This window comes from Myotis davidii, unplaced genomic scaffold, assembly GCF_000327345.1.
Source record: "Myotis davidii unplaced genomic scaffold, ASM32734v1 scaffold330, whole genome shotgun sequence".
Classification (NCBI taxonomy): Eukaryota; Metazoa; Chordata; class Mammalia; order Chiroptera; family Vespertilionidae; genus Myotis; species Myotis davidii.
The window spans coordinates 4,276,880-4,289,223 of NW_006283770.1; the positions used below are offsets into that span (position 1 = coordinate 4,276,880).

The 12,344-nt window shown below is 36.1% G+C and overlaps 1 protein-coding gene across 3 annotated transcripts in view; it reads right to left on the bottom strand.

Annotated features, from left to right (window-relative positions):
* Positions 1-12,344, bottom strand: part of ANO3 (anoctamin 3) — a 131,896-nt gene that overhangs the window by 19,870 nt on the left and 99,682 nt on the right. For all 3 annotated transcript variants that reach the window (XM_006753961.2, XM_006753959.2, XM_006753960.2), the window contains 3 exons: positions 5,338-5,374; positions 2,594-2,705; positions 1,485-1,542 (listed from right to left, as the gene is read on the bottom strand). In XM_006753961.2, coding sequence (XP_006754024.2) covers positions 1,485-1,542; positions 2,594-2,705; positions 5,338-5,374 — 207 coding nt within the window. The remainder of the gene's footprint in view (positions 1-1,484; positions 1,543-2,593; positions 2,706-5,337; positions 5,375-12,344) is intronic.

Sequence of the window (12,344 nt, forward strand, 5' to 3'; positions counted from 1 at the left end):
GGCACATCCCCAGTAGGGGGTGTGCAGGAGGCAGCTGATCGATGTTTCTCTCTCATTGATGTTTCTAACTCTCTATCCCTCTCCCTTCCTCTCTGTAAAAAAAAAAAAAATCAATAAAAAAATATTAAAAAGTTAGCCATTATTAACATTTTATATAGATTTCTATAAAATCTTATGTGAGATATTATAATATCTATTCAGAAATATCCTAAATTGTAGAATAGTGCTTCTCTGTCTTTATAATGAACCCCATTATTTGTGCCAGGGGCTTTACATGCATGATCCAATGTAATCCACTTATCACCAATACTACTAACATAGCTATTAATATTACAATTTTAAAAAGACTAAACCTGAGACAGAAATAGTTAAGATCATGCATCTGGGTGGGCAAGAATTCGTATGTAGACTGTCAGACTTTAAAGACAAAATATTTATTACATATCATGGTTACGCTCTTTTCGTCGAGACTATTAACATCAAAGGAAAGGAACTTCATTTGTGTACTCCATATTACCCAGCAGAGGCCTTGATTATCGTATATGTCAATAAATGCTTGTATAGTTGAATTCAGAGGGTCAGTTCTTATCTTCTATTATATATACTTTTTATATCTATACTTCAAGGATTTTTAAGGTTTATCACAAATCCAAATTTTTCATTGCACAAATTTTTTTTCCAAAATAAATAATTCTTTGTTGAAAAATATGGCCTCTATCTATGTCATATTATATACTGGAAAATGTCTTGGATAGCTATAAAACATTTTTCCTGACACTAGTATTATAATTATTTCCTTGGGACTTTCAAAGGAGAATAATGGCTTCTAATAATTTCATAAGAATATCTAATTAAACAAAATTATTGGTGGCACCAAACATACAGATCTACCTGCCTATAGCCACTCCGTTCCCCACACTACCCTTGCTAACTTCAGTTGGACACTCCTGGAAAAAAGTAAGCATTAGTTCCCTAATTGGATAGTTGGATAGCCTTTTAGCAGATTTAGTCATTCTTCTGAGCTATGAAAAAAAACTGCAGGTTAGATTTGGGGGTTTCCCCAAAACCTGGGATTTTGAATGGCCTTAGTCTGCTATTGGCCAATAGAATAGTACCTGGGTAGTTATGGAGACAGAACATTGATAAATATCAACTATAATTTATAGAGTATCTACCACAGGGGTTGTGCTAATTCTGTTACATAAATTATTTCTTATCTATAAACAGCTTTGCAACCTAAGTATTACTATTACCAATTTACAGATAAGGAGAAAGATATTCAGAGAGGTTAAATGAAGGGCAAAGAATTAATAAGTAACAAGGTTAGCATGTGAGCCCAGTTCTCTATAACATAAAGCATATGTTCCTAGAAAGTTTTAGGCTTCCTCAATGTAATCCCTTCTACCTTCTCTCTCCTGTCCCTCCCACAGTCATTGGCCCACATCCATGCATATCCCCACACCCATCCTTACAAGGTTACTTACTTCCTCCAGCCTCCACCGGTTAAAGAGTTTATTGTAATTTCCTGGGTGCCCTACAAATCTGTAAAAAGCCATTTTAATTCATTAGCATTTATGTGGGTTGACTGAAGAACATCTAATACATCACAAGTGCATCTGTGGGTAGACATAAAGGTTCATTGGTGCAGCTTGTTCCTAAGTGGTTGACTTAGGCCAAGCTTACACGTCAAAGTACTTGACAATATAAAGAATATTATAAACTGTTGGACAAAAATAGATAGAGGCAGAAAAGCATCAAACAGATTGTCAAACTACAGGGGGAAGGTAGGGGAGGGTTGGGCGGGTAAGAGATCAACCGAAGGACTTGTATGCATGCATATAAGCACAACCAATAGATGCAAGACACTGGAGTGCGGGGTGGTGAGGGCAAGTACCGGGAGGTAGGGGAGACTGGGGGGAGGTCAATAGGGGGAAAAAAGGAGACATATGTACTACTATTTGTAATACCTTAAACAATAAATAAAAAAAGTGACGTGTGAATTCAATACCAATGAGTTGAGCAAGTACAGAGAAACCAACTGAAAGTATTTTTCCACTTTCATCTGTTGCAGAGTTTTAATGTCCGGTTGACTGAGTTAAAGAATATTAACATAAGAGCTAAATAATCTAATTTAAAATGTTTCTAGCTTTAGTATGCTTCCATGGCAGTGGCTGGAGTGTTAATAATATGGAAAACTAGAACCAGTAATTTAATATTATTTATTTCCATATTTTGCAGCAAAAATAGAAAAAAAATGTTAACATGATTGGTAGAAGAAGTTTCCACACTAAGGAGCTGTAACCTAGGGTTATTAAAATTTTATTTTCTTATTAAAAAAAACATTACTGATGTCAGGATAGTCACAATTCAACCCATGTAGGTATATAGGTTTTATTCTTTTATGCCAGCTTTAATTGGTTGTGGCAGCCGGAAGTTCTATTCTATAATCTTTTGACTCAAACATGTGAAGACTAGTTAGCCCAGTTTTCCATGGCTGGGGATCAGAAAGTGCTGCCTTTGTTAACAAATTGGAAATGGAACTGTTGAGAGTCTTTTTCACTCCATAAAGATGATGTATATAAAGCTGACTTACCTCCCCAGAAAGAAAGCGATGTAGAAGATAGAACTGTTTAAATTAACAAACTGGAAGAGGAACATCTTCAGGGCAAAACTGTTTTCCCATTCAGATTCTGTTCGAGGATATTCTAAAAGGAACATAGAGTTTGTTTACACAGATGAGGTGAATGACAAGAAATGCAGACACAGAATCAGAAGCCCATGTTTAATTCTGGTTCAGTCATTTGCTAGTTCTGTGAGGCACTGTCAAATGTGAATGACAATATTTGCTGTACAGAGCTGATGAAAAGTACCAATGAGATCATCTGCAGACTTTTCCCACAGATCCAAAAATATGATGCTTGATATTAATATTTACAGGTTTTTCAGGATTCTCTCTGTTACTGTCATTTAGAAATAACTATAAATATTAAATCAGTCTTACACCCTGTCTCGCTAAATTGTCCATAGAGTTCTTTAAAGGATGAATATTTCCTGTGCAGACTTAGTGAATACTTAAAGAGAGAAAAGAGGGCTACACCCATCAGAAGAGCTGAGTTCTTATCTCAGCTTTACACCCAACTGCTGGTCATCTCAGGCAGGTCTCTTCATATTTTCTGCAATAAGTTTTATCATCTATGAAATAAGACGTTTACATGAGATGATTTCAAGAACCCTGTCAACTCTCACATGGTATGGCTCTAGGACTCTTAAAACAAAACAAAAGATAATGAGAGAGATTGGATGAAGATGGCAGCTGAACAGTCTTGCTCCTACCCAGTACCCAAATAAATGACAGAAAACACACACGTATATGTGTATGTAAAATACTGTAATATAATTGAAGAATTCAAGAAAATTAGAAAATTAGATGGGATCTAATTTAAGAAAAATAAAATACGCCAAAATGTAGGCAAGAGTCAATCACAGAATAAAGAGGGAATAAGTCCCAGGGAACTTCAAGCCCAAAGGGAGTAGGTTGCATAAATAGAAGGGTCTGTGCAGCATCCACAGAGTGACTGGTTGGTGGGCACTGTGACAGCACTCAGGAGAGCTGACATTTCCTCACAGGAGTATATATTATGGTATTCCTGATTCTTAGCACAAATAACTCTTCTGTTTCATACTATTAATTAAGGTACCCCAAACCACTTCCTTAGATTTGCTGCCATCCTGGGTATAAGTTCTTTAAAAGAAAATGAATATAGGTAATCAGAGCTGGAAGAATGCTTTGAGACAATCCAGTTTAATTGCTTCATTACCCAGCTGAAGATACTTTAGCTCAGATAATGAAATGTTATTCCCATTTATTGAGCACTTGTCATGTATCAGGCAGCCAATCTACAATGATGAAATAGGATCTGTTCTCATTCTCATTTTCCCAATGAGGAAATTGAGATTCATAAAGAGGAGGCGGAACAGAGGGAAGAGAGGGAAGGGGAGTGGGAGGAGAAAGAATGGGGAGAGGAGAAAACTTGCTCATAGTCACATAATGTCCTAGTAATATAATCATTTAGCTCTAGAGCATGAACTAGGGCCCAGTTGTCCCCTCTATACAATTTTCTTCTATTATCACTTGTCCTTGTAACTACATTACAGAAGTAATATATTACAGTGGACTTATATAGTTTCTCCAGCAAGTGGAGTGTATCACATCTACATTTATATTCTACTTATTTATCTTGTTTCATAATCCATAAAATAAGGATCCTATTGTCATAGATATGTAGTTACAATAAAACAAAATGATGAACAAGAAGTGTTTAGTACAATGCCTGGGATCTGGTGAGTTCTCAAACAATAACAGATAGCTACTCAAATAGCTCTGTAATAAAAATTCTATCCCCCAAACTGGAGATCAAACATCAAGCTAAAATACAGAAAACAAAATAACTTTTTGACATACAAGGTTTCAAGAAATTTAGTTTCCAGGGAGCAAGAAATAAAGCCAAGACAGATGACGATATAATATCCTCAAACTAGTATCTAACTGAAAAATAAAGGTAAAGGAATTCCCAGAGCGCTGGTGAAAGCAAGAGCAGATGTGGCTGACCACAAGTCTAACCCATTGAGACTGGAACAGACAGTGGAGGACAACTCTAAGAAGAATATAAAATGAGTAGAATTCTTGATATTTTTTAGTATATTTTGAGAGAATTTAGAGTTGAGGCAGAAAGTTTGGGATAACTTAAGAAAATATGTAGAAAATTAAGCAAAATGTACTTTTTTTTTTTTACCATACCTTACTTAGATAGGAATACAGAAATACACAATAATGTCGACATCAATAACTAATCTGGCTAAAAATGCTGAGGTGTACTTCCAAATATGGTATGGCATACAAAAGAAACTGATAAAATTGGTAAAATGTAATCTGTTGGGGACATAAAAAATAAGAATGGGTATTGTAGCAAAGGACAAGTTTTCACTATAAATTTTTTAATATTATTTTGCCTTTAAATTGTATACATGAACAATATAAAAATAAATGTATAAATAGTGTACATGCTGTAAAATATTTTGAAAAAATAATATTGGGGTGGAAAAACAAATAACTGAAAAGGTAGAAGAGAAGAACATTTCAATGTAGGAAGAACCAAATTTGCTGATTCTCTATACTTATTCAATATGGTCCAACATCCTATGGTGCATCTTTTACTTTTATTGACAATTATATAACTAAAGTTGATATTAAAAATACTAAAGTACATAAACCAACTATAAGCTGATAGGCCCTAATAAACTATTCTTCTAGTACGGAGTGAAGAAAAATAGACTTACCTAAATTGGTGAGAAGATAAGCAATTTTTTCATAAGCCTGTAATAAGAGAACAATAGTTACTATTATTGTTTTCTTTAGAAAAAACTATATTTACATAATCAAAGAAACATCTAAAGTGTATTCTACAAAGTATCTACATTTTTATTAGCTAAAAGCATGTTTTTAGGCTAGTGCTTTACATATACACACACAATGCATGTGATATAAAAGTGTTGTAAATATATGATTTCTGAAATAACAAAGTCTTTTTTTTGGTAGCTATTGTTATTTCCATTTTATAAATAAAGGAAATGAGACTGGGATTTGATTATCAAATTATACGTACTTTCTTTTTTACTACACTTGGGGGGGGTGCTAAGTGGAAACTTGACTTCTTTTATATTGATAAAACATTTTCCAAATAATGACAAAGACAGTGTGCAAATTTTCATTTCTAAAGAACAAAATTGGTGTGGTAGTTATTTGAAACAAGATTCATAAGTCAAATCTGTTTAATCTATAAGCTAGCCAGACACATGCACACCATATTTTTATAACGTTTTTCATCTTCTGCCACCTTCTCCCTCTCCTGACATGCTCTGTCCACAACTGATGCAGACTGAAGGAAAGAAAACATCCTATATAATAAAAACCTAATATGCTAAATGTCCGGTCGTCCATTCAATCAAAGCGTAATATGCGAATGATATGCTAAGGCTGCTCAACTGCTCGCTATGATGTGCACTGACCACCAGGGGGCAGATGCTCCAACCGGAAAGACATGCCCTGGAGCCCTCCCACGGTCCCTCCCTGGCTGGCCAACCTCCCGCGTCCCTCCCTGGCCCCAACTGTGCACCAGTGGGGTCCCTTGGCCTGGCCTGCACCCTTTCACAATCCAGGCTTGAGGGACCCCAGGCCTCTAGTGTTTTATAATAGTCCAAGTAAATATAGTTGGGAAAATATATTTTCTCCAGACAGTAGGGTATTATGTGTTTGTGGATATATGTGTTTCCATATAAATATTACTATGTAACCCTGTAATTCTACATATTATTCTTTAAATTTCAATAACCCTGCTTGTTGTCATGCAAAATTAAAAGGTAGGTATCTGGACACTTTAAAAATTGTTCACTTCCCCTGCTTGTTCTTTCAATAGAACTATTGTGGATTATTGATCGTAGTCATGATTCAAACCTACTTTGTCCTAAGATCTAAAGTGTTATGTTGAGATTGAAAGATTATATTGAGTACAATAGTCTCACTCTATCTCTTGTGTAGGTGCTTTTTTTATTATTATTATTCTGAAGTATACACACAAGTAAATTTTAGGACAAGATTAGCTTGAATTCATGAGCACCTGATTGGAAAATATTATTTTCCCCACCCTATTTATCAAGTCAAATGATTATAGAAGAATCTCCAAAAAATATAAGACTTGTCAATCAATAAATACTACCTAAGTGGTATTGTGCCTCTAGCACTGATTTGAGTGCCCTCCCTGGGTTTGGAAGAAAATTTTATTTAAATATCTGCCATTCAGAGTATTTGCCTCGTACCAAGCAGTGCTTTATGTATACTATAATTTGTTAGTCCTTATAACAATTTCATCAAATAGGTCTAATGATCCCATTTTACAGAAGAGGAAACCAAGTTTTCAAATATCAGGCTCCTTACCTGAGATGACACTACTAAGTAACAAAGTCAGGATTTGCACAATGGCTCTCTTGTTCCATCTGCGCTATGTCTTGTCACATAAACTATTTCAGATTTTTGTTTTAATTCTTAGCACACAGAACCTGTCTGCAGGCCTGGGAAGGTGATGTCTGAAGCTGATGCCCCAAGGGAGCACAAAAATGTTTGGAAGAATGTTATGAATCACAAAAGATGCTCATCCACTTCTGGAAATATTACTCTTGTGAAGCTTTCTGGGGCATTTTGGAACCTGCATCATCCAAGGCCCAGATGCTAGCTGGCTGGCACCAGCATGAGGGTGATTCACAAAATGTGGCCATGCAGAGTGACTGGTCAACTCTGAAACCACCACAAAGTCACAAAGTGCAGGAAGCGCTATAATGTGAACACATCCAACTGTATGGTGCACGGCAGCAATCATTTTGACAGGAGATAGAGATAGAGAGCGCATGTGCACGCGCGCGAGAGAGATATGAAATGAATATGTATTTGGGAAAAGAGAAAATAAGGAGGGTCAGTATTAACTGTCTGGCCACCACATTTACTAGTATATATAGAGAGAATACTCTTTCATGGGACTTCAATGCCAGTGGCCAGAGAAAAAATGACACACACATATGCAATTGGTCAGGAGACGAACGTTACAATAGAAAGATAACGGCTTTGTGGAGAGAGAGTGGTGGTGGGCATGGCGTATTATCTTAGAGATTGGTCAGGGAAGCCTCTCCAAGAGGGTGGCATTTGAACAGAGAACTGCATGAAATGAGGGAGCCAAGCAAAGATCTGTAAGAAGTTCCTTGGAGACCCAGGAACCCCAGGTGCAAATAGCCTGAGACAGGAATGCACTTGGTGTGTTTACTGAAGGGCAGGGACGTTAGAGGAGAGGAGTGGAGGCAGTAAAGAAGCAAAGTAGGAGGAGATGAGTCAGAGGGTCCTCAGAGGGAAACAGTATTTCAGGGTCTGGGAGGCCATGGTAAGGGTTTTCATTTTGAGCTTCCCACTAATGCTTTGTTTTGAGGTGTTATGCACAAATCAGTTGGGAAAAATAAGAATGCCAAAGGCAGGGAAAAGACAAGGTTGTTGTGAAGGGGCATATTAAGGAGTTCTACACTTGTTTTATTTTCTTTCTTTCTTTCTTTCTTTCTTTCTTCTTTCTTTTTCTTTCTTTCTTTCTTTCTTTCTTTCTTTCTTTCTTTCTTTCTTTCTTTCTTTCTTTCTTCCTTTCTTTCTTTCACTGTTCAATGCATGTTTACTATTTATTTATTTTTTAATCTTTATTATTGAAAGTATTACATATGTCCCCCTTTTTCCCCATTGACCCCTTCTAGCCTACCCTCACCCCTCACCCCAGGCCTTCACCACACTATTGTCTGTGTCCATGGTTTATGCATATATATGCATACAAGTTCTTTGGTTGATCTCTTCCCAGCCTCCCACTACACTTGTTTTAGTATTCTTTTTTCTGAGTTAGAGTCTCACCATCTAACCTTCACTGTAAAAATAAGCTTTCGCAGAATCAAAAGGATATTGCTTTTCCTGAGTAACGCACCTTTTTGAATTTCTAGAAACTGTGGACATAGACATGAACAAACTAAGCAAGTACACTTTTTAAAGAGCCAGCCATTTCATTAAAGGAGTCAGTTGGCATTACCTCCTTTCTAGGTTAAGATGTGTGGCCCAACTCTTTGATCCACCCTATTCCCTAATAACCTGCATGGTAATTGGTCACCAGTGGTAACTAGGTGTTAAGGAAAATGAGGTACATTTTGAGATCTTCAGTGATCAGGTCCATGAAAGAAACAGGAATGAATGCTCTGGATTCTAGGGATGGAAAGAGATCAATAATGTGGGAGAGTCCAGAACTAGCACAGACTACTTACATTAGCCAAATGTATTTAGGGCTTTTTGTTGTTGCTGTTACAGTGCACTCATTACATGTTACATGTTATATGCACTTAAAAGGAGTTTATTCTTTTATTGGCCATGTTGAAATGGCTTGCTTGGCTTAATCTCAGATATTTCAAACTATAAGAGTACTTCTACTGTGACTACATATTAACCATGAGACCAGACAGCTATGACCTATTCTTAAATTAATTAGGGTATAATTGACAAGAAACAAGAATATACACTGGAATAATTGCACATTTTAATTTTTCATTAAAATCTTCTTGGAAATATTTCCGGATATGATGGTAACATTTATATAACAGTAATCTTGCTACCTTTAAATAACACAGCATTTTCATGGGTGGCAAAATAAAGAAGAAAAAAGATGGGGTTAATAAAGAGCAACTCATGGTTTCAAATCCTGGCTTTGTGGGATTTTAGCTATATGCCTAGTAAAGAGATGTTAAAAACAGTAAGTTAGAGTTTTGATTATTATTAAATTATTTCCAATTATCTTTGGAAATGTGGTGTCTGACCTTAGCTATGTATTTAAATTACTTAGATCCCTTGAATCATTGCTTTCCTAATGCTATTTTAGGGACTGAATAAATCAGAATCACTTATACTTTTTAAAATATAGATAGCTTAGCTCCACAAAGGAGATCCTGAATGGAACTTTGGATCTGTCATTTTGCAAGTGACTCAGCTGATTTCAAGCATAGTAAGAGCAGAAAACATTCCTTAAGTTACTCTCATGATCTTTAAGATGAACTTGCAATCAAATTTTGATTATTTTAACCCCTATTTTTATCCCAAATATTTACTTACGGATACCATCATGTATCTGTTCTTAAATCTTAAGATAATGTGTGTTATTTGGTTACTAGTTTGAATAAAAATAACAAGTGCTGTAAACTTGGAAGACACTGAAAACATAATTTCAATAATAAATTATTTTGAACACATGAAATATTCAAGATGCCAGGATATTTGGAGAATATAAGAATTAAAATATAGTCTAAATATAAATTGCCTAGGCAGTAGGCAGGGATCTGGAGATACAAAAATGAGGAAGCTACTAAGAAGTTTACACCCTGACAGAGGCAGAGAGGCATGCCTGTACAGAAGAGTATTCACAAGAGGGATTGTTTCCTTCTACCAGGAGAATCTGATAAAGAGGGGAAACAGACATGTCCATCCACCTTGTGAGGAGAATGTACACAAAGAGAGATTATTCAGTTCTATATATGGGACTGAAAGAAAACTTTATTGAGGAAGTGATCCTTAACTAGGATTTTCAAAGATGAAGAGATATTCTTCAAGAAGTCAAAAGAAAACACACACACAAAACAGCAGATAGAGGAAACACTGTGAACTAAGAGACAGGGTTGTAAAATAGCAGAATGCCAGGGAGCAAGCAGAGTGGTTTGGTGACTGTAGTACAGCCCATGAAAGGGAGGGAGAGACACTCCTTTGGACCAGAAGCTAAAGGAAGGATGGCTTTAAATAATGGAGGGACTCATGTGCCATGAAAATGAATTTAGAATTTATATCAGAGGCAATGGCAATCTGTGGAGCAGTTTCAAGTACAAAATAAAATGATCAAATACAGTTTAGAAAGATCCTTCCAACAGTAATGTGCTAGGGAGAAAGAAAGAGTTGAAAATAGAGACAGGAAGAGTAATCAATTACAAGGTTGCTGCACCAGTCCAAGCTAGAAATGTCCCAAGTAGTAGTGAGGATAGCGAGAAGGGAATAGATAAGAGAGACGCTACAGAAGCAAAATTTACAACAGTCACTGATATGATGGAGACAAAAGAAATGCATGAAGAATGACACAAGGTTTCTGCCTGTGTACATTAAACATTGAAAGTTCCTTATTTCACAAATATTGTTTGGTTGATTTAAACTATTTTTGCCAAGCCTACATGCCATAATTTCATGAATTATAGCTGAAAAGCACATTGGATTAATAAAATATTTTTACTGAGGCCAAGTCCCTCATTCGAGGGATATGGATGCACAGGGATCACAAAGTAGAGCTATTAAAAAACAAAAAGCTGTATATTTAGTGTTGGTTCAAAAATAACAAGTAGCATTTGGTTTTCTAGGTGAATCTTTTTAATGGTATAGTTTCTTAAAGAGTCTGGCATTTTGATATTAATTATTTTAATTTATACATATTTAAGCCCTGAAATTAATCTTGCGTGCTCAAGTGAGTCAGAAGGGCTGTTTAGAAATCTGTGAAGTATCTTAACATCCTGAGCAGGGAGGGAATGCATGAATCCAGAAGGGAATTATTGTTTTACACTGATAAAATCTGAGGAATATAACATTCTTTTCACATTTGTTGAGTTGGCATTGAGTTCACTTCTTTTATGCTAAATCCATTTTTAAATCTGCATTAGTTCAAGAGCAAAGAAGAAGTATTTATGGTCTATTCCACTTTCAATCATCTTTTAATCTTTGTGCTGAAATGCAAAAAGACACATGACAACAGTATGGTGATTGCCAGAGGAAGAGGGATGGGAGGAGGTGGAAAAAGGTAAAGGTGGGGGGGGGGGAGAATAAATGGTGATGGAAGGAGATTTGACTTGGGGTGGTAAACATATAATACAATATAAAGGTGGTATATTGTAGAAGTGTATACCTGAAATCTATATACTTTTATTAACCAATGTCATCCCAATAGATTCAATTTAAAAAAAGGAAAGTCAGTCCTGTCTTCTCCCAGCAACTATGGATGATTGTTACAGCACTAGGCAGTTACTCCTGTCTTTAATTAAATAGAACTAGTGGAATTTTGAGGATCTGAAAAGATTGTTTTTAGGACAAAAATAGTACTATCTTCACCTCCCTATTGAGCACTTATTTCCATAAGTAGAGATACACTCCATTCAGTTCAGTCTTTGTTTTCTGAGAGATGCATTAGTTTGGAAGAAAGAATATATTAAGCCTCATCATACATAGAAACTTAGTGAGAACAAGCTGCATGTGAACCTTCTGCCAGGGAGGACTGACTACATGTATGAGGGTCAATTGAGATTCTAGGAAAGGGGGTAACTGAGGCTAGGAAGTAGAGGTGGATCAGGGTCAGAGTTTAAGGGATTGGTGATTAAGAAGCAACCTGAATAATATAATACAAGAGTCTGGAACAAAATGAAAACCTCAGCCAAATTCAATTTTTGCAATAGGAGTGCCTTTTATATGGAAAATGTTTGAGGATAAAAGTTTCTATTTTTTCAAATGCAGATCTGATCATGACAAGTTCTTCAGTTTAACTGAAAAGAACTTGGGTGAGAACTAAGGCTTGAACCCTGGATCTGCCCACCCCTAATAGCATCCCTTCACCCCAATAGTGGGCGGGGCTGGCCAGCCAACCTCCTGCAGTCCCTTTTCCCAAGCAAAAGTTAATTAACCACATTTGGCTTCTTTGTCTTATCTG